At 53.1% G+C, this 25419-nt stretch overlaps 3 protein-coding genes across 5 annotated transcripts; 1 reads left to right on the top strand and 2 right to left on the bottom strand.

Moving 5' to 3' along the window:
* Window positions 1-72: 72 nt before the first annotated feature.
* SELENOM (selenoprotein M) lies at window positions 73-2571 on the bottom strand. Its single transcript, XM_077761506.1, has 5 exons — window positions 2362-2571; window positions 1129-1164; window positions 911-945; window positions 502-580; window positions 73-422 (listed from the first exon to the last, which is right to left on the bottom strand). The coding sequence occupies exons 1-5, from the start codon at window positions 2479-2481 to the stop codon at window positions 264-266; spliced, it is 429 nt and encodes a 142-aa protein (XP_077617632.1). The 5' UTR covers window positions 2482-2571; the 3' UTR covers window positions 73-263.
* Window positions 2572-10188: 7617 nt separating this feature from the next.
* INPP5J (inositol polyphosphate-5-phosphatase J) lies at window positions 10189-19440 on the top strand. 3 transcript variants are annotated; one of them, XM_077761503.1, is made up of 13 exons: window positions 10189-10293; window positions 11955-13108; window positions 13457-13573; window positions 13705-13813; window positions 14019-14135; window positions 14474-14649; window positions 15037-15148; window positions 15289-15398; window positions 15542-15725; window positions 17874-18011; window positions 18179-18256; window positions 18382-18486; window positions 18685-19440. In XM_077761503.1, exons 1-13 carry the CDS (start codon window positions 10189-10191, stop codon window positions 19189-19191), a joined length of 3012 nt encoding a protein of 1003 aa, XP_077617629.1. In that variant the 3' UTR covers window positions 19192-19440. The 3 variants fall into 3 exon arrangements, with proteins under 3 accessions (XP_077617629.1, XP_077617630.1, XP_077617631.1); XM_077761504.1 differs by lacking the exon at window positions 14019-14135; XM_077761505.1 differs by lacking the exons at window positions 10189-10293; window positions 18382-18486 and having other exon boundaries at window positions 12001-13108.
* Window positions 19441-19891: 451 nt separating this feature from the next.
* On the bottom strand, window positions 19892-24935 carry PLA2G3 (phospholipase A2 group III). The gene is made up of 7 exons (XM_077761502.1): window positions 24395-24935; window positions 23228-23360; window positions 22844-22978; window positions 22259-22566; window positions 21471-21600; window positions 21246-21362; window positions 19892-20631 (listed from the first exon to the last, which is right to left on the bottom strand). Exons 1-7 carry the CDS (start codon window positions 24933-24935, stop codon window positions 20427-20429), a joined length of 1569 nt encoding a protein of 522 aa, XP_077617628.1. The 3' UTR covers window positions 19892-20426.
* Window positions 24936-25419: the final 484 nt, after the last annotated feature.

Here is a 25419-nt window from a genome sequence, read left to right as displayed (position 1 = left end):
GGGTCTCTTGAAGGTCGTAGCGGGGCTCCTATTCCCTACCCTCCTGCAGCAAATGAAGGAGTCGAGTCTCCGTTAGGGCGAAAAAGGATTTAATTGAGCTGGGGAAGGAAGAAAGAGGGGTTAGGAGGAACCCCCAACTCCATCTCTGCCGGCTCTAGGACGGAGAGTCGGCCCTCAGCGAGGGAGATGTTCCCGGGACGCTGAGCGCTTCATTCTGTCCCCAGGGCTCAGGCGGGGGAGGGAGCGGGCCCTCATCTCTGGACCTAAAGGTCAGCGCGGGCCATAGGGCCTTCAGCAGGCCTGGCGGGAGCCCGCAGGTACTCCGCGGGAACAGGTTCGTCAGGCGCTGCCTTGCGGTAGAAGCCGAGCTCCTGCACCAGCTCATTGATCTCCTCGCGGGTCATTTCGCTTAGTGGGATTCGCTTGAAGTAGAGGAGGGGTGGGGTCAGTGACCCTCGCCCCGCCCTTAGCCCCGCCCCCTTCCGGCTTCCAAGGCCTCACCTCCAGTTCTTCGTAGCGGTGGCCCAGCAGGACGAGCTCTGGGTCTGCCCCCGGAAGATGTTTCATTACCAGGTTGTGACTGTAGTTGTTAAGGCGTGTAGTGGTGGCCTGAGGCAGGTGGGATCTCCCACCTATGAACAGCAGGTGAACAGCAATGCCTCTTTTGTCCAGGTAGGACATCCCTATTTACACGTGAGGAAATAAGAATTCAAAGAAGTAAAGGGCCCTCTTTTCTGTTCCTGTGTCTGTGGCAGTCATCACCAGTCAATTTCTCTTGACTACCACCCAGAAATTCTCTGGCCAGTCACTATCAATCAATTCCACTTGTCAGATGAAAGCCATTTGTCATCCCTACCTGTAAAGTTAAGTGGAAGGAGATTCTCCCTCCCCCAGAACAGAAAAAGGATACTATAAAGGGATATCCTGGGTGACGAAGGCCTTCACCTGGGGAAGAACCAGAGCATCAGACCCCAACCACCTCGAGACACCAACAGGAAACTGAAGCCTGCTGAGGTCACACACTCCTGACTCCCACTCCAGGGAACCGCCCCCACCCAATCTTTGGGATGTTACCCATCCCTCAAGTTCAGTGTGAACAGAGTTGGAGACCCCTTCCTTCAAACTTACCTCCTTCAGGCGATTCAGCTGTCATCCCCCACAGGTCTGTAGGGAGACAAATAGGGATAGGTCAGGAGTCCTTCACATCTGCCCCAAGCACACCCTCAAGACCATTTTACCCTCATCCAAGAGTTGGGTGGAGCTGTGGATTACCCCTGGAACAGCAGCTCCCAAGTTATGGAGATGGAGGTTCCTTATGGGCAAAAGGGGGAACTCTGTACAGATGGGAAAACTGAGGCTTATGGACATCAGGAGACAGAGGAGTAAGGCCAGAGACCCATAGGGCCACTTACCAGCCTTGGTGCTCTTGCCTGCACACCTTACTGACTGTTGACTCACTCCTAATCAATGCCCAAAAGAAAGGATTACTTCTTTCAGGCAGTAGAGACCTGGGCCTGGTCTTTGGCCCCTTAGGGTGGAGGCAGACCAGAAGGAAACAGCTCAGAATTGCCCTGGAAGGCCCCATTAGAGATACCTGTCATCTGGTCCCTATCTAACCCCATGCAGAACTGCCCCTCCATTTGGTTGCTTCCCCAACATGGGAAGCATGGTGTCCCCCCCCCACTCCAGCACTCCCAGAGGAGGAGTGCCACCTCCCAGCAGGAGTTGAGACCCCAGGAACACCCATTCTAGTCTTCCTTCCTCCTCCACCCCCCTTTTGTCCGACAGTAAACTAAGGCCCAGAGAGGATCTGTGATGATTCAAGCCACACACAAAACAGGGACTTTAGCAGTAATTTCCTCACAGAGGAGGATGAGGGACTGCTGCTGAGTAAATGCTGGTAAATGCAGTTGGCTTCTGCGTGGTGGGGCAATCGCGAAGTCTTCCCTCCCTCAGGCCAGGGAGAGAGAAACCGGAACTGGGGTGGGAGAGGAATTCCAGGGAAAAAAAAGTGGAATGATAGGAGGATGTAAAGTTGGCTCCAGAGGGCAGGTTTAGAAGAGTCATAGGCCCGGAGTAGAGTTAGGAGACGGGGCCAGTGTGTCTGGGGCCCCGCTGTCCAGACGGATGGGAAACTGGGGAGGAGTTCGTATTCCCAGGCGGCAAGATCGTATGTCTCGGGCTACCACAGTGGGTGCTGGGGCGTCCTGAGGCTGGGGAGACGGCGGGGTGGTCCCGGCCCTGAGTGGAACTTGGGAGTAGGGAGGATTCTGGGGTCAAAGTGAGCGGTGATTCCAAAGCTAAATAAAGGGCCAAAGGGTTGGGGGCAGCGGTCCCTGAGCTAGGGACCAGCGCACTCACCTCTACCCGGGCTCGGGCCAGGCCGTGCAAGCGGTTCCAGTCTGGACGGAAGGTGGTGACGGCAGCCCCAAGTGCCGCGAGCAGCAGCAGCAGGGGCGGTGGAGGAAGCGGGAGGTGCATCGGAACCGGGCCGCAGATGATCCGCAAAGCAGGAGGCGAACCCCAGAGGAACTGCGCCACGTCTGGGTCCACCGGATGGCCCCGCCCCCGCTCAAGGCCCCACCCCGCTAGGGACCACGCCCCTAGTTGTCAGTCTCCTCCCAGGGACGGCGCAAGGGCCTCCAGCTCTCTCCCAGCAAAGCTGGGGATCTTTTCTGGTCCGAAATCTTCTCTGGCCCTTAGGCCTTTTATTATTCCAGCGCCGAGAGTGCCCACACTCCCTCTGCCTACCGAGAGAGCCTAGAAGCTACGGCAGGATGCGGCCAGACAGTACTCCCTTACGCCGGCAGGGGGCGCGGGAGGGATGCAGACGGACAAGGGAGTTTCTGGGTCAGCCACTCGTCTCGAAGATAGGGGAAACTAAGGCTTGAGGAATTCTTGTTTGTATCTTTTATTGCTTTGGATGAAATTCCGATCTGGGTTTCAAATCCCTGGAGTACATATGATGGCAGAACTATGTACTCTGTAGGGTTTGGGAAGATAAGAGGTTAATACACATAAAGCTCTTTAGAACAGTACCTGGAACAGTGTTAGCTTTCAGTATTTCATTTCTTACCTTATAAAGGTCCTGTTTACTCCGTTTTGCAAGTTGAGAGACAGGCTCAGAAAAGTAGAACAATGAGGTTGTGGATCTGGGATTTGAACCTGAAACATCGCTGTAGTCATCTCATCAAACCAAAAATGACTGGATAAATAAGGACACTATCTCCCCTCTTTAAGCCTGAGGCAGACACAGCAAATTACTCACAGTGCTCTTTCTTGTTGAATCTAGACTGGGAATCAGAATCCTTCTCAACATCAAGCCAAAGCTGAGTAAGAGTGAGAGTAAGTGAGATTTTCATAGACTCTTAGGCATTTCTGCCTTTCTGGGCCTTTTCCTCCATTAAAAAAAAAAATATATATATATATATGTATATATATATATAATATTGCATTTTAAAACTGCTTTGATTTTTAAAAAAATGAATACAATCCTGACTGGATTCATTATTATATGTTTATTTTTTCTTTCAATTTTAAAAGAAATGAAAATTAAAACATATGCATAACCTCTGAAAGTATCATGGGCCCTAGACACTGAGCCTAATGGATGAAGTCAGGTTTCTTTGCTTATACTCTGCTATCTCACATTCATTGACTTGATTGTAAAGATATAATAATAATGGGATTAAAGTTGTTATTTACTACCCATTCTTTGTAAATACATTAGGGCACTGTAAATTTAATTGGTTTTGTCCAGCTATTGACATGATAAGCTTTGTCTAACACTCTGTTTACTGCTGTGGAAATGTGAATTCATCCAAGTTTTCCAAGGGGCAATTTGACTCAATAAATCAAACCCCTAAAAACATTTATTCTATCCAGTCATTCCATTTGTCAGAATTTGACTCAAAATAATCATCAGAGAAGGGACCAATTGTTAGGTTATCAAAACATTGTTTTACTCAGCCGTGGACTTTGGGGTCTGTGCTCTGGCTCAAATTCTGGTGCCCAAGGCATGGGCAGCAGTGCCTTTGGGAGGAGCTGCTGAGTGTAAATGGGTACTGGACTCCCTGTACCTTCTGGCTTTTGGGTTTTGAGGCATGGATTTATGGAAGAAAAAGCAAAACTGGAGTTTCCCTGAGGAAGAGAAAATTCCACCCCTGGACTACAGCAGCCCCTCCTGCCCAGAAGTTTCCAGACTACTGGTCTGTCCTACAGATCTCAGATGTGCCTTACCCACCTCTACAGTTATATAAGCCAATTTTTTGCAATAAATCTCTTTGTGTATTAAAAAACAAAGCAAAACAAAACAACGGGGGTGCCCAGCTGGTTCAGTCCCTAGAACATGCAACTCTTGATCTTGGGGTCATGAGTTCAAGCCCCACATTGGCTGTGGAGCCTACTTAAAAATAAAATAAAAATATTAAAAAATATATATATCATTTTTAAAAAACCCACTGCTTATAATAGTGAAAAACTGGAGACACAACCTAAGCATGTCACATCAGGGAATGAGTTAAGGATATCCAAAGGATAGAAAATCATGCCGTTGTTTTAAATGATGCTGCATAGTGTTGAATGACATGGATAATGTTCATAGTTATGGTATAAAAGTTAAGCTATAAAACAGTAATATCATTTGGGAGTTGTGATGCTTTGGGCTGCAAGTCATAGAAATCCCAAGTTAAACTGACTTAAAAAATAAAGGAAGTCTGTTGGCTCAAATAACAAAAAAGTTCAATGGCAGGGAGGGCTTCAGGTGAAGTTTGATTCTGTTAACAAAGTCACCAAGACCTGATCTCTCCCCATTCTGCTTTCCATAGTGTCAGTTTGTCGTTAGGCCAGTTACCTGCATGATGTCAAGATGGCTGCCAACAGGACCACAGACTTCTTTATTTGTATTTAATCAAGGGAAGATGATCTTTTTTGGTAAACTTCTTAGGAGAGAAAGCAAGCTTTCTTTCCCAATAGCCCTTAGAAAAAGTCTCCTTATATCTCACTTGTCCATACATGATCCAATCATGTGGCTAGGGGAATGGAAATTGCTCATTGCCTTAACCAGTTGAGACCCATTCCAGAAGCCTATCAAGGCTATGGGGCTCCAATGGATGTTGTAGCATCAACAGAGTAGCCTACCAATTTTATAAAATATACATATAAAGATACATATACCAAATAACAAAATCTAGGAGGAATCAAGCCAAGAAGCCAAAATGGTCATCTCTTGGTAGATGAAATTATAGGGTGAATTTTTTCTCCTTTATATTTTTTGTGTATTTTCCATAATAAATACGTATCACCAAAATATAAACCATAAACATTATTTACAAAATAATGGGACAAATGCCATGGGTTCCCCCAACCTTACCCCATACCTTAGCAAGAGCCTCAGAGTGGCTGGCGCTCGTGGCCCTATGAAGCCTGTGGCTTTTCTGCTGACAGAGCCAAACCTCAGTGCCTCATGGGCCCACATTGTTCACTGGACACATGCCACCAAACCACTCTCATTGCATTAACCTAGATGCTGTGGCCTAGAAGGGCCACAGCCTGGGCTGCTGAGGGTTGACTAGCCAGCCAGTGGAACCAGTGGTAGAGACACTGGCCATAACAATACCAGGAACACTCTGGCATCAGTACCCATGGGAGACCCAGGATCTCCCAGAACAGATTTCTGCTTGTAATCCATGCTCTTATGTGGCATTTTGTAATGCTAGGCTAGCAGCCTTCCTCAAATGGGTCTGGGTTTGGGCTTTAGTCTGTGATGGGGTCAGGCTCACGGTCTGAGGCAGCTCTTAGTTTAAAGCCAAGTTTAGAACTGAATCTGGGGCTGGAGTCAGGGCAGGACTCAGTCAATAACTGGGCTTGGATCTCAGTCTGTGACTAAGATCAATGCTCAGTCTATGACTATACTCAGGGCTCAGCCTTTGACCAAATTCCATGCATAATCTGAAGCCAGGCTCAGTGTGCAACCAAAATTGTATTACTTTGGGTCAGAGCTCATTTTGAGGTCAGGATTCAATCAATGATTTGGCTCAGCGCTCAGTCTGTGACCAAGACCATAGCTCAATATGCCACCAGGTTCAGGGTTTAGTTAATGACTAGACTCAGAGTTCAGTCTAGACCGGAGGTTGGGGCTCAGTCTTAAATCATGGGTAAGTCTGGACTAGGATTAGAATTCAGTCTGTGACTATGGCTCAGTCTTAGGTGAGGATCAGGGCTCAATCTGGATCTAGAATCAAGGTCTCAAGTTGGGATCAGCCTTAGGGGATGCATCAGCCTTGGACTCAGATCAGGCTCAGTACGTGAGTAGAGTCGGGGTTCAGTCTATGACTTTGGTCAGGGTAGGGTTAGGTTTAGTTGTGGCATGGGATCAAGACTGTTAACACCAAATTTAGGGCTCAAATTGGATCTGGGATCAGGGCCAGGGTTTAGTTTGACTCTATGCACTGTTTTGAACTCTAGAAAAGCAATTTCTGGATGTATGGGCGCGAGGGGCAGATCAGCTTGCAGGAAAAAAACAGCCCCCAAGCAAGCTTATATTTTTGCAGGAAGCCTCCTCTTTCCTTCTGAAACCAGTGTCCTAGAGCCTTCTAACCTACATGGCTCTGCTGCCCAAGATCCCCTCGCACCAGAGTAAAAATAGCCACTCACTTCAGAGCAGCTGACAACGGGTGCTGGGCTGTCTGGGAGGAGGGGGAGCTAAAGGGAGGGAGAAGTGATGCCTGAGCTCAGCTCCAGCTGTGTGACCTTGGGAAAGTCACTCCTCCTTGAACCCGTTTCCCATGGGGCAGAATGGGAGTGAGGATGACTCTCTCTCTCTCTCTCATGAGAATAAGGAGACAATGACATAACATGTGGCACTCAGTTCCAGTAAGGAACCCTGGAGTGAAGGGAGGAGAAATGTTCCTCTGTGTCCTGTATATTATACTTCCTTCTCAGGGAAGCCATCCTTAATGCTTACCTCTTCTACCTTCCCAAAATACCCTATGGCACACTGTACATCTTCAGAGATTTATCAGCTAGTGGCCATAGTATGACCTCCCCCACTGTGTGCCTGGGTCAGAGTGGCCAGGGAACCAAAGGAAGGAGGGCAGACACTTTTGTACCATTACCATCCTCAGGGCACCTAGTAAGTGGCTCAAGGAAGAGGAATAGGAAAGAGAAAGTCTGCCTTCCCTGTTATGGTGGATTTACTCTGAACCAAAGGACCATGAGGGCACATATCCAAATTTTGCACCCTTTCATAGCCCAGACCTTCCACACTCCATTCTTTTGCCTCTGCTTCCTAGGACACTTCTCCTTTTTCCAATTTGGCAACACTGACTGTCCTTCAATGAAGGAGTTCAACAGTCACTTCTATGGGAGAGAATTATTCACTCCCTCCCCAGGAACCTTATGCTTTGTTCCCTATTGGCTGTGTAATCCCTATAGCTCAGTTTCTTCCTCTGTCAAATGGGGATCTTATTACCATCCTCGCAGGGTTACTATGAGTGAGATAATTTGTCAATCATCAGCTCCCTCCTTTCCTATTCCTGACCTAAACAGCCTGAAGGGTAACACTAAGTTTCCAAGAGGGGGTTGGACAAGATGTACCCTATGTCTCAGTACACCACCCCCCTACTCCCTGGAGTGAGGGAAGGGAGGCCGCCAGGAGGGGCCTTTGGAGACAGCCGTCTCCAGGGGGGCGGTTCTCCCTGGCAGCTGCCCCCAGCCTGCCGCCCGGAGCCCCAGAGCCTGTTATCAACCTCCTTAGTCATCACGCCAGGAGCTCAAATATAGCTCTCACCCTGCTTCCTTCTCAGCCATGGTCCGCCCCCCGCCCCCTTCCCTGACAAAGCTGTCTGGGTCTCAGAGCCCCTTTCCCTTCCTCCCAGGAATGCAACTAACACTGGGCCTCAGTTTCAGATCTACCAAATGGGCAGGTTGGAGCAGATGATGATGATAGTGATATTGATGACAATGATGGCACTAGTGATGATAGCTTCAGACCAGCTGCACTTATGGAAGGCTTGCTTGTGCCAGACTCCATGCTAAACACTTCATGTGTGTTATCTTGTATCTTCACAGCAACCTTAGGTGGTATCTACCATTTTATCTCCCTTACACAAATCAGGAACCTGAATGCCCTCCCCAAGTAAGTCAGTGCCAAGGCCAGAAACATAATTCCCTATGGGATCTGACTTCAGGGAGGGAAGATGATAGAAAGTCCTGGGCTGCCCTGCAATGTGCAGGAACCCTCTGCTTGCTCATTTGCATGACATTTGCCTGGCTTCCGAAGGACATTGATGACCCTGTCCCAGACCTGGATGGCTGAGCCCTATGATGGATCCCAGTCCCTGCCCCCACTCCATTTCCAGGATTGCATCCAAGGCCAGTACTCATGGGGGCCTCAGCTTTCTCTTCTGTACAATAGAAGTTAGAGGATTGGGCAGAGTTAAGTTCAAATTGTCCTTCCCTCTTTGGTGGCCTGAGCACCACCACATGTCCACTCTCACCTCCTCCATCAACACCACCTCCACCTTCACCTTCAGTTCTACCACCACCACCTCTTCCTGCATCAACATAACCCCCCCCCACTGCCTCCTTGCCCCCACCTTTCCTCCACCCATTACTATCACCCTCATCACCATCACCACCGTCCCTTCATTCTACTACCTCTCGACCATTGCCAACGTCTATAACTGGTAGCACCTTCATTTATCCAAACCATCACCACAGCCTCCATCATCTGTGTCAGTCTTCCACTTCCAACATCATACTTACGTACCTCATTATCTCCACCACTACAGTCACCTCCCCTGTAACCATCACTTCCACCACCCTTCATCACCCCAAATCCTTTCTACTCCAGGGCTCTAACATGCCCTGGGCCTCTGACCCTGCAAATTCCAGCTTCACAGAGACACTGGCCTAGAAACACAGGCTTGATCTAGAGACAGTCAAACAGAGGTGGGAAGCCCATCCAGGAGAAGGGGAAGAGGCATGTGTCCACATGACTTTCACGCAGGGGACCACACAGTCCCATGGGGATACAGAGGTGACTGTTAACCAACAGAGAGCTCTGGGTACAAAACTGCACATTTTCTGCCTAAACTGAGTGAGATCACTCCTCTTGGAACAATTGAGCAATTCCAGAAGAATCAGGATTTCAGGGGCTGCTTAGCAGATAAGAGTATGAGAGGGAAGGAGACAGAAGCTGGCCACCTCTGAGCCCTGTCACTCATTCACTCTTCTCACTCAGTGATTGAGTCAACCGCTCATTCAGCAAACACTTCCCTAGACCCAATGCTGGGTCCTGGCCTTCGAGGTTTCCCAAGCCTATTTTTGACCTGCCAGTCTTTTTCCCCATTGCTGGGCCTTTCTCCACCCTAGTTCCCTACCCCCAGATACCCCAATTGGCTCCTGATGGTCTTAGGTCACTAAGAAATCTCCCTTTCTTCACTGAAACTCCCAAGACCTCCCCAGCTCACCAGGTGACCTTAAGTTAGTCCCTCACCCAAACCACACACCCAGTGAGCACTGGAGAAAAAGATGAGAGGGGGCCGAGCTGTGGAAGCAACTGGGGCTAATGACAAAATGTCTGCAGAGTAGCAGGGGGCGGCTCTGAGGCTGAAATGGGAGGGGACTCCAGAGGCTGGAGCCTGAATGTCTGGCTCTGGGATGGGAAGAATCAAGCCAGACAGGGGCGGGCACCAAGGCCTGAATATGGGGCAAAGGTTGGGGCCAAAGCAAGTCCTGGGCTGGCAGGGAGTCAGGAAGGTCACAGGGTCATGGCAGGAACTCAGGTGTCTCTGCCATCCTGAAAAGGGTGTTGACCTCTGAGTTACCTGTCTCTACATTACCCTCAGGTGTGGTAGTATCCTACCCTTGAGTAAGGCCAACCAGGCCTACTGGCAGGAGGGTGGGGACAGACAGACAGCCTCTTCCATGCTGCCAGTTGGGACCCAGGCCAGGCCAATGGGTACACTCGCCACCCTGCCCCATGGCCATTTCAGCTTCAGCAATCAGCCTGAAGCGTTCCCAGAGGGTAGGCCACCTTGCCTTGGCCACTTCTAGGTTGGGAAGTGGGTGCCTGTGCCTTTAAATTCTCAGCAGGTTGAAACGGCTGATGACATCACTGGTTCCCGGGAGCGGAGGAGCTAGAGCCAGAGCCCAAGGGAGCCCGGGCTGCTAGGGGCTGCAGACATGGAGGGCCAGAGCAGCAGTGGCAGCAGGAGGCCAGGGACCCGGACTGGCCTGGGTCCCCTGCCCATGCCCCATGGGGTTTCTCAAACTGAGGCACCTTCCAAGGTAAGACCCCTAAAACCTAGCCCTCCCATCCCTGATCCTTGGTCCCACACACCCCCATACACCGCAGGCACCCTGGTGCCCCTGGCTGAGGGGCTGGCTCTCTCCTCTACCCAAGCAGGGGCTAGGCAAATAGAACACTTTGGGGACTGAGAGGGCAGTGATGGGACACCCAGAGAGAGATGGAGTTACCCATATCCAGGAGCCCCCAGGAGAACCCTGGAATGGGTGTCAGGGAATCCAGCTGTGCTCCAGCTTTGCTGTGTGACCTTGGGCAAGTTGCTTGTTCTCTCTGAACCAATGCAAAATGAGGAGGTTTGTCCCTGAAGACTAAAACAGTGACATCTGGGATGTCTAAGTTGTTAGTGCTGGAGGCGGTGTGGTGGTTGGGGGGACACTTGGAGCCAAGGAGGATACCCAAAATGCAGCCTCAAAGAGCTAAGTTTGGGGAGGAAGGTGGAGGCAGAGTTTCAGATTCTTTGAACCGAGAAGGACATCGGACACAGACAAAGCTGCATGTCTGGAGGCAGGAATGGGGCCACCTCAGGGTGAGCGTAAACCTTCTGCTCTCCCTGGCAAAGGACGTTTTATCCTGTCTTCTGGAGACAGGGGCATCAGAAACAGAGGACAGATGGGAAGGGGGAGGAGGTCCTGGCAGGGCCTCATCCCTTCCCCCCACCCCCGGCCACTCCACCTGCCAGACAAAAAGAGGATACCTGCTTGCCTGTCCTCAAAGGTAGGGGAGATGGGGAGAGGGTACAAATTGGGCACAGAGAAGTGCAATGCCAGAATCAACAGAATTCTGGACTTTGAATGTTAGAATCACACTTGATGAGAATGGATGATTCCATGGGCTCAAATGAAATCCTAGCAAATGTTGGGGTCATAAATGCAGAGACTATGAGACCAAGGCTTCTCAGAAACAAGGTGTAGCCAGGGACCCTTCACCAGATTCCTTCATTTTACAGACAAAAACTGAGGTCCTGGGCAGAGAGATGCTTGCCCGAGGTCACACAGAGCTGGGCTTGGAATTGGCTGGGCTTGGAATTGGCCTGGTGGCCAGTCTTAGCCCTAGGGTCTTGATCCTTTATGAAACTATGCGTACTGGTGAGGAGGACAAACAGGACCAGGACCAAGAAGTTTGGGATGCTCGGCAGCAATGAACCTGAGGGTTCCTGAGTCCTGTGAAGGGAAGGAGGGGTATTTAGTAAGCTAGACCCAAAGTGTCCAGAGAGAGCAGATCTGGGATGTCAGGTCAGTACCCCTTAGCCAGGGGAGTAGCAGGAAATGCAAGGAAGGTTGCTGAGGGAAGACGGCCCCAGCCGTCTGACCCTCCAACATGACCAGGAGGTAGGTGTCAGTCAGGAAGGCAAGGAGATAACCCTTAGGTTCAAACTCATACCCTGCCTCATTTGAGTTGGGGTCTTAGTTTCCCCATCTAGGAGAGGTGTCAAACTTGAGGGAAAGGATAAGGTTCTGCATCCTGTTTCCTCCAAAATAGAAGCTGATTCGCAGCAGAATGGATTGAGGTGAGAAATTAGGAAGAACTTCCTTGCAAAGATGTGCCTTTCTTAGCTAGATGGACTTGGCTGGGGTCTCTATGGAAGTTGGGGCACAAGCCTCTGGTTAGGGCTACCCTGAGTCTTTGACTTGTCTTCTGCAAGGTGGACTCAAGTTTTCAGCTCCCAGCGAAGGAGAATGCAGCCCCAGTACCCTCGGAACCAAGATTGGCTTTAGCACCTGTGGGGCCACGAGCAGCTATGCCACCTACCACAGAGGGGCCAAGGCTGGCTCTGGTGTCTCCCCGACCCATCCTGACTCCACTCTCTACCCCTGGCAGGCAGAAAACAGCTCCTGCCTGCCGCAGTTCCAGCCTGGCTCCAACTTCTGTGAGCCAGTTAGTCATGTCTGCCTCGGCTGGGCCGAAGCCTCCCCCAGTGACCTCAGGCTCAGTCCTGCCTCCAACATCCCTGGGGCAGCTGGTAATATCTGCTTCAGCAGGGCCGAGGCCTCCCCCAGCCACCCTGGGGCACAGGCTGACTCCAACATCCAGGGACCAGAAGCAGGTGCCACCTGCCTCCGTGGGACCCAAGCCAGCACTGGCTGCTTCGGGCCTGAGCCTGGCCCTGGCATGTGAGGAACAGACCCCACAGCCCCCCTCCAACTCTTCCCCAGTGCCCAGTCCAGTTTTGTCATCCTCTCAGGAACAGGCCCTGGCTCCAGCATCTGTGACACCAACCCCGGCCTCTGTGGGATGGACACCAGCTAAACAGAGGGATGCCCCAGCCCCTAAACCTCTCCCCTCTTCTGAAGGGCATCTCCAGCCTTCAGCTCAGACATCTGATCTTACGGGCTCCACATCCTTAATCCAAACACCCCCAGACCCCCGGATCTCCCCCTCATTCAGAGCCCGGCCTGAGGCCCCCCGCAACAGCCCTGAGGATCCTGTCCTGCCCCGACCACCTCAGACCTTGCCTCTGGATGTGAGCCAGAGCCCTCCAGAGCCTACCACCCGTTCCCCAGGACTTCTGTCCCCCACCTTCCGGCCAGGGGCCTCCTTGGCACAGACTGTGCCCCCACCTCTGCCCAAGCCACCCAGGTCTCCCACCCTCTCCCCCAACCGCTCCCCCTGTGTCCCCCCAGCCCCTGAGATGGCCCTCCCCAGGCCTAGCACCAAGGGGGCAGGGACTAGTGGGCACTTGAGCCCCAGTGTTCAGCCCCGAGAAACTCCAGCTCCGGTCACCACCTCCCCTTCTACATCCACCTCATCATCCTCTTGGTCAGCTCAGCCTACCTGCAAGAGCGACCCCGGCTTCTGGTGAGGGGGCCCTCTCCCAAGGAGGGTTGGTGGGACTTGAGCTCTAAAAGTGGCTATTCTTCTAGTGTGGCTTACCCTACACTGCCCCAGTTTACTTCCATGAGGAAGATTCCTTGCGGGTGCCGGGCCTACTGTGGGATCTTTAGAAGATGGTATCTCTTGCTAAGGGTCTTGCCCGTCCTTGCCTCTGGGAAAATCTGATAGGAGGAATATTGGGTCCACAGTCCTTCTGAGAGTTCACACCCACACCTGCCTCAGTTTATTTCCCCAGAAAGAGCCCTATGGGAGGGAGGTTGAATATGAGGGAGTGATGCCCAGTGGTAACCCCTCCTACACCCCCACCCCCAGGATCACTGTGGTCACGTGGAACGTGGGCACCGCCATGCCCCCTGATGACGTCACATCCCTCCTCCACCTGGGCAGCGGTGGCGATGACAGTGAAGGGGCGGACATGATTGCCATTGGGTGAGGGGGCAGGGCATGTGGACCCCGCTCCTGAACCCCTTGTGCCTCCCAGAGCTTTGCCCATGGGAGGGGCTTCTAGGTCACCCCCAACCCCATAGCAGCCTCATCCCCCACCTCCACCCCACCCCCAGGTTGCAGGAAGTGAACTCCATGATCAACAAGCGGCTCAAGGATGCGCTCTTCACAGACCAGTGGAGCGAGCTCTTCATGGATGCGCTGGCACCCTTCAACTTTGTGCTGGTAATGGCTCCCTCAGCCCCTGGAAGGGTGGAGACCCCTGGAGACCCCTAGCTCTGCCTGGACTTACTGTGGGGCCTGCTGGGCCTCTGTTGCCGGGTCCGTGGAATAGGAGGATAGAGGAGCAGATCTGAAAGACTGGGGGAAAAGGCACAGTGGGGCGGGAGAGCTGTGTGGTGTCTCTCAGCCTCGTTGCCTCCTGCCGCAGGTGAGTACTGTGCGGATGCAGGGCGTCATCCTGCTGCTGTTCGCCAAGTACTACCACCTGCCCTTCCTGAGGGATGTGCAGACTGATTGCACGCGCACTGGCCTGGGTGGCTATTGGGTGAGCATGGGAGCAGCCTGGGAGGGGACAGGGCCCCAAGGGGTCTATAGATTAGTTCCTTGGTCCCCCAAGCATAGACAAGGTCCTCTCCCCTTGCTCCACCCCTTAACCTGATACCTGCCCTGATTCCTAACCCTACCCAATACCCCACATCATTTTCTAGACCCAGCCCTCTTTTTGTCCCTGGCCCATCCCAGTGTTCTGGTCCTTTCCCTAGAACCCACCCCTCTCTAAGCCTTTTCTAAGGGCTGGCTGGCCTCACCCCTCTCTATGCCTCCCTCAGTGCCTCAGCTATTTGCCTAGGACCCGCCCTTGACTGCTCCACTCTGTCTCCCAAGGGCAACAAGGGTGGAGTGAGCGTGCGACTGGCGGCCTTTGGGCACATGCTCTGCTTCTTGAACTGCCACTTGCCAGCGCACATGGACAAGGCAGAGCAGCGCAAGGACAACTTCCAGACCATCCTTAGCCTCCAGCAGTTCCAGGGGCCTGGGGCTCATGGCATCCTGGATCACGAGTATGGGCGGGGCTGGTGAAGGAGGGGTGGCTCTCTTAAGACAGAATACAAAACCTTGGCCACAGGGACCTGAGGGCCAGCATGGGTGGGCCTTGTGGGGAGAGGCAGAGCCTATAGGGGTGGGTGACCACCCAAACTACATCTAGGAACACGAATGCTGGTAAGTTTGATGGTAGGGCCAAGCCTGTTGGGTGAAGCTTTGCTGAGGGGTGGGGCCTTGCTGAGGGCCCCAGAACCTAACCTTGTTCTAGATCCACATTTCCCTGCTGCTCCTTGGCAGGTTAGATCTGCTGCCACCCATCCCACCTACTGCATCATCACTAGGGGCATCCAGTGCTGTCATTGGATGGGGGTAGAGAAGGATCTTTCAAACAGATCTTTCAACAGCCTCGTGTTCTGGTTTGGGGACCTCAACTTCCGCATTGAGAGCTATGACCTGCACTTCGTCAAGTTTGCCATTGACAGTGATCAGCTCCACCAGCTCTGGGAGAAGGACCAGGTGCAGAATCCCAGCCCGCACCCTCAAAACCAAGCATACAGAGCATGACCTGGCACACTTTTGTATCCTAGATTCTGGCCCTTGCCTTTATCTGCCCTATCCAAGCTGTTGTCCAATTCTGCCCTTTCGGACCTTCACAGCTCAACATGGCCAAGAACACCTGGCCCATCCTGAAGGGCTTCCAGGAGGGGCCCCTCAACTTTGCACCCACCTTCAAGTTTGATGTGGGCACTAACAAATATGATACCAGGTGAGCTCCGTACTGGGATGAGGTGGAGATGTGGGCTGAGGTCTTCTGGATAGGGAAGAAAGGGAAGAGGGGCAAGAAGTAATGCTGGTGGCCATGTCTCAACCCCCATCCCCTGAAATTTGGGTCACCCCTGCCCACTGCAGTGCCAAGAAGCGGAAACCAGCCTGGACAGATCGTATCCTGTGGAAGGTCAAGGCTCCAGGTGTGGGTCCCAGCCCCTCAGGACGTGAAAGCCACCGTCTCCAGGTGACCCAGCACAGCTACCGTAGCCACATGGAATACACAGTCAGTGATCACAAGCCTGTGGCTGCCCAGTTTGTCCTGCAGGTGAGTCCTGGCCTTATCTTCCCCTCATGATATCCCCAGGTCCAGCTCAGCATCCCATGGCCCACCAGTAATCCCTTGCATCTGCCCTCAGCAGCATTCACTCATCATAGCAGAGTGAAAGTGGGTTATGATCTCCATTTTCAGATGATGAGATGGAGGCTCAGAGGCACAGCATCACAACAGGGTCACACAGCCGATATACAGAAGAACCAGGATTTGCACCCAAGCTAGCCTGATTTCAGAGTCCATGCCTTTTCCACTAATCCCTAACTCTGTTCTGAGAAAGGATTAGGGTAATTTATGTTACCCTATGTTCACTTTATGTATTCATTATGTATTATGTATGTAATAAGACCAGCAAAATCATAATGTTTATTCAAACTCCATATAGTTTTCATTCATTATTTATTTACCATTTTACCATGTGCCAGGCGCTATGAGTGAGGTAGTAATGGGGAGGAGGAGTAGAGACATGAAAAATACAAAGCTAAATTCTGGTTACTATAATTTAACATTGTGTGGGGCGCCTGGGTGGCTTAGTTGGTTAAGTGTCCAGCTTTCGCTTAGGTCATGATCTCGCGGTTCGTGGGTTTGAGCCCCGCGTTGGGCTCTGTGCTGACTGCCAGCTCAGAGCCTGGAGCCTATTTCAGAGTCTGTATCTCCCTCTCTCTCTGACCCTCCCCTGCTCACGCTGTCTCTCTCTCTCTCCTAGAAATAAATAAAAATATTTAAAAAATAAAAAAAAATAATTTAACATTGTGTTTAGGTTTGAGGTCTCTGGTTGGCAAAGTAAAAAGGAGAAATGCTAGAATGTCAGAATGGGACCTGAGAGACCATGTAGTCCAACATTCTGTTTTTCTATAGGGGAAACTGAGGCCTTCCAGTGGGGTAGGCATGTACTCCAGGCTGCATATACTCTTAGCAGCAGAGGAGGGTAGATTCTGCCTTTCCAGTCCTGAAACCCAACTCTGGGCTCTCCAATTCCCTTGATCTGATAAGAGGGAGCCCTGTAGACCAGAGAATGTTTTCCCTGGTTACTTTGTCATGTGGTCAGTCAGGGGGACATTGGTCAGTATCCTCAGCTGAGAATGTGAATCTGCCCACATCTGGCCTCCCATGATTTTTGGTAAAAGACTCGGGTGTGAAGTTTCACTTTCAATCAGGGGCCTCACCTTCAGAACCACTCCTTTTGGGTGCCTTTTGGGTGCTGCTCCTTTTGGATACCCTGACCTTACCTCCTCAAGGACTCCGACCCTTGCAGAATGTTACCTGTTGAGCACCTAGTACATGCCAGTCCCTGTGGCTTTGCCATCCCTTTGAATACCTTAGTAGGCCCTGTGGTATCCAAATTCTTCTCCCAGTTTTACTGGTCAGGGAAACTGAGTCTCAGAGAACTTAAGTCTCTCACCCAAAGCAACACAATCAGAATGGGGCTTAGTGGGAGTTTTGGCCTGCAAGGCCCTAGAGAGCATTTCTAAGAGGCCACTCCAGGCCACTCCAACTCCTGCTATTAGGAACTTAGGGACAGGGAGAGGATGTGCTGGTTTCTTCCGGAACAGCCTGGCTCAGAAGCTGAGGAGAGAGGGAAACCTGAAACCACATAAACAGGGGAGCAAACAAAAGCTGGAGGCTGACACACCATCTGAGTCCTTTCCTGAGGGACAGAGATAGAGCAATGACTGAAACAGGGCTACACTATTCACTTCAAAGCTGTATTCTTATGCCCTAAGGAGGCTATGGGCATAAAGAGCCCTGGATTTGGAGGCAGGAAGCCTGGCATTTATCCTAGACCTGCTTGGGTTTTGTTTTTTTTTTTTTTAAGTTTATTTATTTTGAGAGGGGGGAGGAGGGGCAGAGAGAGAGAATGAGAGAGAGAAAATCCCAAACAGGCTCCATACTGTCAGCACAGAGCCCAATGCGGGGCTTGAATCCATTAACAGTGAGATCATGACCTGAGCTGAAATCAAGAGGTGGGTGCTTAGCTGACGGACGCCTCTATCCTAGACCTATTCTGCTTCGGTTTCCCAGTCTGTAACACGGTTTCAAAGGCCCTTTATCACAGCCTATTTGTGCAGACTCAGGCCCAAGGGCCCTAGGTGCATGGGATACTCGAGGGTCTTCCCTGATGTTTCCCCTGCCCCTGCGCAGTTTGCTTACAGAGACGACGTGCCCCTAGTGCGGCTGGAGGTGGCAGACGAGTGGGTGCGGCCAGAGCAGGCTGTGGTGAGGTACCGCATAGAAACGGTGTTCGCCCGCAGCTCCTGGGACTGGATCGGCTTGTACCGGGTGAGAAGGGCATAGATGGTCAGTGACTTGGGGAAGGGAGGGCCTGGAAGAGGAACTGGGTACCCAGGGGGAATCACTGGCTTTTCCAGAGTTTGTTGTTAACACCAGGGGGCTGGGTCACTGGAATAAGGTGATAGGAGTCACAACCCTGATTCCTCTCATCCCAGGTGGGTTTCCGCCACTTCAAGGATTATGTGGCTTATGTCTGGGCCAAACATGAGGATGTGGATGGGAACATCTACCAGGTACTTAAGGGGAGGGGGAGAGTGGAAGGAAGTCTCTGTGGCCCTTGGGGCTCAGGACTTGGTTTGGGCAGTCTTTGAGGCTACTTCCCTGACCCCAACCTGGGCCTATGCCCTGGGCCCATCAGGTGACCTTCAGTGAGGAGTCACTGCCCAAGGGCCATGGAGATTTCATACTGGGCTATTATAGCCACACCCACAGCATCCTCATTGGTGTCACTGAGCCCTTCCAGGTGAGTAGGTCAGACCACAGGATCTGGGGTGCTAAAAGACCCTGTTCAAATGCCACAGCCTCCACATTCTGTTCCATGATCTCCTGTAAGTAGCCTAACCTTCCTGGGTCTGCCAATGGGAAGGGCTGGAGTGGTTCCAAGATGCTATCAGTGGCTGGTTATGGAGTGGGGCACACCAGTAACCAGCCTTCCCCCCAGATCTCGCTGCCTACTTCGGAGTTGGCCAGCAGCAGCACAGATAGCTCAAGTGCCAGCTCAGAGGACGAGGATGACAGTACCCTAGAGCTGCTTGCACCCAAGTCCCGCAGCCCCAGCCCTGGCAAGTCCAAGAGACACCGTAGCCGCAGCCCGGGCCTGGCCCGCTTCCCCGGCCTTGCCCTGCGGCCTTCATCCCGTGAACGCCGCGGTGCCAGCCGCAGCCCCTCGCCTCAGAGCTGCCGCCTGCCTCGGGTGGCCCCTGACAGGGGCAATGATGGTGGCAGCCGGGGCAGTAGTGAGGAGGGGCCCTCTGGGCTGCCTGGTCCCTGGGCCTTCCCACCATCTATGCCTCGAAGCCTGGGCTTGCTGCCTGCCTTGCGCCTGGAGACTGTTGACCCTGGTGGTGGTGGTTCCTGGAGACCTAATCGGGAGGCCCTAGCCCCCCATAGCCTGTCTCCCAGTCCTCAGGGCCGGCAGGGGCTGGAGGAAGGGGGCCTGGGGCCCTGAGGATGGATGGGCAGATGGTCCAGGTGGCTCCCACTGTGCCCCAATCGTCTGTAAACCCACCTGTGTCCCTCTTGCTGCTGCTCCAGCTTTATCTGCACCTGCCACTCTGTCTTGGCCAGGGGTGGCCAACTGGGGTCCCCCAAACTGAGTCCTGGCACCTCCACTGTGACAGTCACCTATTGGCCCCCATCTGGGATGGGGGTGGTAATCCTGGAGGTCATCAATTAGAAATTAAATTCTCCAGAATCACTCCTGACTCCTTCCTAACTTGTTAGCAGTCTGGGGGTTGGGGTAGTCAGAGGATGAGACAAAAGAGGCAAGAGGATGACAGATCTGACAATTACCAGGCACCAGCTGTATATATGACACATGCCATCTCTTTTTAATATGCACCACAACCCTGAGTTGTGGTGCTGAGTTCAGTGCAGTTCTTAAACCCCTTTCACAGATGGGCAAACTGAGCCCTCCAGGAGGTAAACCTCTTGAAATCAGACACCTAACCACAGTTTGGCTCTATGTTGCAGGAAGGGAACGTTTACAAGGTGCTAAGCACTGTCCATGTATTGGTTTACTTAATCCTCAACAATCCTATGAGGTAGGTCCTGATTACACTCCCCTTTTTCAGAGGAGAAAAGTAAGGCTCAGAGTGGAAGAGGCCCCTTGCTCAAGGAAACAGAGGAGATTTGGGCCAGGGCTGGGCCAAGAAGGGCACGGCAGCTGTTAAGAGAAGGGAGTCCCCCACGGGGGGAAGAGTTGGGAATCTCTCTCTAGCCACCCTCCCCTTTCCTGTAGTCAGACACAGGCACTTCTGTGACATCCCATCCCTTGATCTGCTGCCTCAGGCCTCAGCAGATAGGTGCTGGGGCTCTTCTGGGCAGGGTCTTGAGACATGGATTAATTTTGCAACCTGGAGATACATGTACCTCCTACTAGTACCTCCTGAGGCTGCTGTAATAAGTTACCCTTTCCCCATTCCCCAGAATGAGCTCCTGAACACCACATCCAAGCACAGAAGGGTTGTATCACCAGCTCAAGATTGCTCAGCACAGCAGATGTGGTCCAGCATTTCAGCCTTGCTCTCCCTTCCCCCCATCCAGCCTCCTGGCTGTCTACAAGGGCTTGTGCCATGCTGCAATCTAACATATGGAGAGGAGGCCAAGACCCCCAGGGCCTAGCAGAGCCAGGGGCAAGGTCCAGTTTGGTGCCCAGGAGAGCTGGAACTGAGGTCACTGGTTCTAGGATTTCTGCTGCCCATCAGGTCTCCAGGCTGCCTGGGTCAGCTGCAGACACCGGTCATAGAATGACACGGGGGCTCTTGGGTGATTTGAAGGCCATGCCTGCCCCTCATCTGTGCCCGTACCCCAGAGCTGGAGTCGCCTCTGCTGAAGTCGCCGCAAGTGCCGAGCTGACACCTTGATGGCCCTAGGGTCTCTGTAACAGCTGTGGGCAGAGAAAGGTGGAGCAGGTGGTCATGGCTACCAAGGATCCCACCCTGCTCTGCAGACAGGGGACCAAGGCCTAGAGAGGAGCAAGGCTGGAGCCAGGGAAGGGTGGATTACATCTAGAAGGGTGCAGAATAAACCTGGGCTAGCATCTAGAGGCCCCAGTTCTGCCATTAGCTGGCTGCAGAAGCCTAGGCCAATCTTGGCCTCGGTTTCCTCACTTGTTAAAAGGGAGAGGTAACAAGGGGCTTGCCCTGGGAATCAGAATTGAAATGAGACTTTAGGTTAAAAGTAAGAGTCAAGCAAGCAAGCCTTTTACTGTGTGCCAGACAGGCCTTGGGCTATGTGTGTCCCACACACCATTTCTTTGGCTTCTACATCCATTTTACAAATAAGAAAATGGAGACATGGAGAGGTGACTCAACTTGCAAGGTCACACAGGAAGTGAAAGAGTCAACATCAACCCATATGAACCAACTGCAGAGCTTAACCCGGGGCACCAGGGAGTAGGGTATGATGAAAATGGAGCTCAGAGGTGCCCTAACCCCTTTCTCCATGGCTTTGCCCACCCCTTGGGAAAGTGCCTCCTCCCTACTGGCTTCCATGACTTACCCTGTGCCCTCAGCACAGTCCAGTGGAGGGGCCAGCTGGAAACAGGTTGTGCCTAGCAGCTCCCAAAGTATGCTAGTGCCTGCAGGTGGGCTGTGGAGCCTCAGGAAGCGTGCCAGGCTGAGGGCAGAGGCAGCGTTAGGATAGGGCAGGAACTGGCCACCTAGCAGCCCCCTCTCAGTGACTGGCAAAAGGCTGCCCACCCCCAAGGGTCCAAACAGGTCTCACCGGCGAGTGCAGTTGCAGTGGAAGAGGGGTTCATGGGCACTATTGAGCAGTTGGAACTTTGTTTCCAGAGGTCCGATCTGCTGCTCACATTGATCCAGGTGGCGGAAGCTGCGGCAGGCCCGGCGGGCATCTGGGTGGGGGGAGCATGGTGATGAAGGGAGCCCAGTCCCCAGCAAAGCTCTCCAATGCCCACTGCCATTTAGGAGGAACATAGGCACACACACTCAGTCAAACAAACACAGTGTCCCCCTGTCTCATGCCCTTCATGCCCTCAGAGTGCCACACACATCACATACACACATCGCACACACAGACACACACAGCAGTGCCACCATAGGGGAAGAGGGTGGTCAGGAAAGGCTTTTTGGAGGCATAGACTGCTAAACCAAGGCAAGGAGAAGAAGTTGGGAGTGCTCCAGGGAGAAGGAACAGCATGCACAAAGGCCCAGAGGTGGGAGAGAGCAAGCTGTTTTTGAAAAACCAAATGAGGTTTGTGAGTTTCAGCTGGGGAGGAGAGTCTGCAGGACCAGTACCTAAGCCCCCTGGGTGCTGGGACATCATCATCTGAGGTAAGAGGAGCCATGGTGGGTGCTCAGTGAGCAGTGATATGGTCAAGTTTAGGGCTTATGAAAATTCCTCTGGCTGTAGTGTGATTTGATGGGAGAGGTTGGGAGACCCCAGGAGGAGTTTGGAACAGGAAGGGAAGCAACATAGGGCTCCTTGACCTTGCACAGAGGCAGGGACACCTTCCCACATCAGGAACCCCCAAAGTTAGGTTTGGAACTCACCCTGAGGTTTTAGGCCATTCCATGGCCCCTGGAGGCCTGGATGGGTGACTTCCAGCCAGGCTGTGGGGGACATATCAGGTTGGGTGGAGGCCACAGGGGTCCGGAGAGCTGTGGTGTTGGTTTTGCTGGGGTGCTTAGACCCTTTCCATTGTGGTGGTCGCTTCTGAGGATGCTGCTTCTGTCGTGGCTTGCTAGGGGCTGGGTTCTGGAGGTTGGGAGGCTGGGGGGTGGCAGGGGAGCTCCAGGAGGCATTATAGAGGGTCCTGGGCTGGAGGCGGGCAAGAGGTATGGAGCCATACGTTCTGCACCTGAAAGGTGGCAATTGGTAACTCACAATACCCCTCCCATAAGCCCCAGGTTCATCTCCATGGAGACCAAGTTTCTGCCAGTCCCATCCCTTGTCCCACTGGGTTGTGTTGGGCACCCAGGGAAGGTCTGCATCCTGGGCCCTGTCCTGAGGAGAAGACAGGGAGGAGGAGGCATCATTCCTTGGAGGACAGACATACAGACAGGCCTCCCTCCCTGGGTTTGGAGGCTGGGCTCCCTCTCTGGCTGGGAAGGAGATTGAGGGGGGAAGCTACATACCCTCCCCACCAGTACCACGCCACACACGCCTCCTGCTCCTCCAGCATGAAGCAGGGGACCTCCAGCACATTGAAGAAGGCCACGCCCACGATGTCCGAGATGGAGTCCTGCTGGTTCTTCAGGCATTGCTGGAACCTGCCCCAGAGCTGGTACTCAGGTCCCTGGACCACAGAGAGCCAGCCACCTGGCTCCTACTCCAGCCCACCCATCCACTACCATACAGGTGGTTTGGGATCCCAGAGTCTCTTCTCCTAGGGCTCAGCTTTCCCACCTGCATGATGAGGGTCTGGCTGGCTGATCCTTTAGGATTCTTTAGAATTCCAGTTTCTGCACCCAGGAACTACTCCACCCCTGAGTCCCCAACCCTCTCTGCCCACTGCCAACCTGGCATCACAGTCACAGTGGGAGATGGTGTGGAATCGGTAGTTTCTGATACCATAGCTGTACTGGAAGGGCGAGATGTTCTGTGGGCATTGGTCATGTTCCCGGCAGCAGAGATCAGGGCCCTGGAAGATCCCTGCAGGAAGCGGAGGGGGGTGGGCAGGGCACCAGCTCAGCAGGGTCCTGGGCACCACACACGGGCTATACCCACCATCCAGTGCAAGAAGCAGGGACCTTGTTCTCACCCCAGCCCTGATGCAGATGCCCTGGGTGGCCTCAGGCCACTCTCCATCTTTGGGACTCTCAGTTTCAAAACCTGAAGAGAGCCTCCAGGCGCAGACTCTACTGGGCAGGTCCAAATGCTGGGCAGCCCACCCAGGAGCGGTTATCCAGGAAAGGGACTTCCTCAGGGGAACTAAAGTCTGCCTCCAGAACTCCCAAGCTCACACCCCAAATAAAACTCCAAAGTTATGAATGTGTATGGAATGGAATGGCAAACAGGCAGGGTGCAACCTTTTTCTTTGGCACAATGAGGCATTGCCAGGATGCCAGTCTGCTCCAACTCAGGTGCCAAAGCCTTCCCCCAGCCCGCAATGCATGCACAAAGACAGCTGTACTGATGGTGCAAAAAAGTCATCTGTGTTTGTCACCATCTGAGCAATAGTGCCTTTTACTGAACATTTCCCAAGTGCCTGGCACTTCCCACACCCAAGCTAATGGCAGCCCTGTGAGGGAAATGTCACTTTCATTGTACAAGTGAGAAAACCAAGGTTCAGAGAGAGGAAGTGACCTTCTTAGCTTGAATTTGCTAACCCAGGCCTTTGGGTCTCAGTATCCATTCCACTGGGCGCCTTGCCCTCATAAAGCCTCCTCTTAGGTGATGGCATTTTGGCCCAGCCAACCTAGGATGCACCCCAGTCTACCCCCTCCCTAGGATGGTGGTTAATGAGGACTCTGAGGTTTGACTAGGACGTTTCCCTTCTATGACCTAATTCAAGCAACCCAGGATGAGACTTATTATGGTCACCCCATTTTACAGATGAGGACATTGAAGTTGACAGTGGTTAAGTCACTCACTCCCCCAAGGACACACAGCCTGGGAGAATGGGGGCCAGGGCAAAAGCCTGCGCTTCCCTCCCCTGCCCCCTTGTCCACATCCCCATCACTCACCCAGCTCTGTGAAGTTCCCAGCAGAATCCCCAACTCCACACCACAGCGTGCCAGGCATGGTCCAGCCTCTCTTCAACCGCTGGTGTCCTATGCCGCTGGGTACTCCTCTGTGTCCTTCTGCTTGCTCTTTCCCGGCCCCTGCTGCACGCTTCTCCCTAGCCGCTGCTGGACCCTCTTCAGTCCCTCGGCAGTCTCCCCACTGACTCTGAAGTGTGGCCAGGGCTCTCTGCAGCTCAGGTCCAGGGGTGTGGATAAAGGAGCCCCGGGTGATCTCACCAGCACAGAGGGCACTGAAGGCTGCAGTGAGCTCTGGCTCATCTTGCTGGCTACAAGCTTGCAGCCTCCCGTGCCCATCCCAGTGGGTGTGGAACAGGGCCAGTCCCCGGGCATTCTTGCCCAAAAAGCTCAGGGTCCCCAAGGGGCTGCCGGAGATGGGCCTGGCCAAGTGACAGGAGGTGCTGTCCCAGAGGAGGACAGATGAGCCCCCCACAGCCACTCCCAGGAAGCTCAGCATCCCTAACAGCACTACCAGAATCCCCATTCCGTCTTGGCCCAGCCCAGTCAGACAAAGCCCCCAGAACACCTACCCCTGGCAGCCCACGAGGCAGCAGCTTTAGCAGCTGAGCGGAAGCGGTGCCCTGCAGACCCGGTGCAGCAGCGCCAATGAATGGAGCTTTGGGAGGAGTAGGAAGGAGACTGGAGTATGGGGTGATCTCTGGCTTGTAACTGAATCCGCCGGCTGGGCAGGCCGCTGATTGGCCAAGGAGTGTACTTGCCAAGGCCCACGCCCCCGTTTACCATGCTCTTCTCATCCAGTCACCTACTACCAGCCCCGCCAGGATGGGGACTGTGGGAGCCAAAGCCTTGGGCCCTGGGACAGGGGGCTAGGAGAGGGATCTCTTTCTTCCTAGGGAGGGAAGAGGGTTCAGGGGCTCAGAGGAAGCTCCTAGAACTTATCCTCAACCCCCGACCCCAGTAGTGGGTGCCACACCCACCTCCAGGAAGTTGGCAGAGGGCCATGGCCT

This window comes from Crocuta crocuta, unplaced genomic scaffold, assembly GCF_008692635.1.
Source record: "Crocuta crocuta isolate KB4526 unplaced genomic scaffold, BGI_CrCroc_1.0 scaffold348, whole genome shotgun sequence".
NCBI classification, from domain to species: domain Eukaryota; kingdom Metazoa; phylum Chordata; class Mammalia; order Carnivora; family Hyaenidae; genus Crocuta; species Crocuta crocuta.
This window is presented reverse-complemented; position numbering and strand designations above follow the sequence as displayed.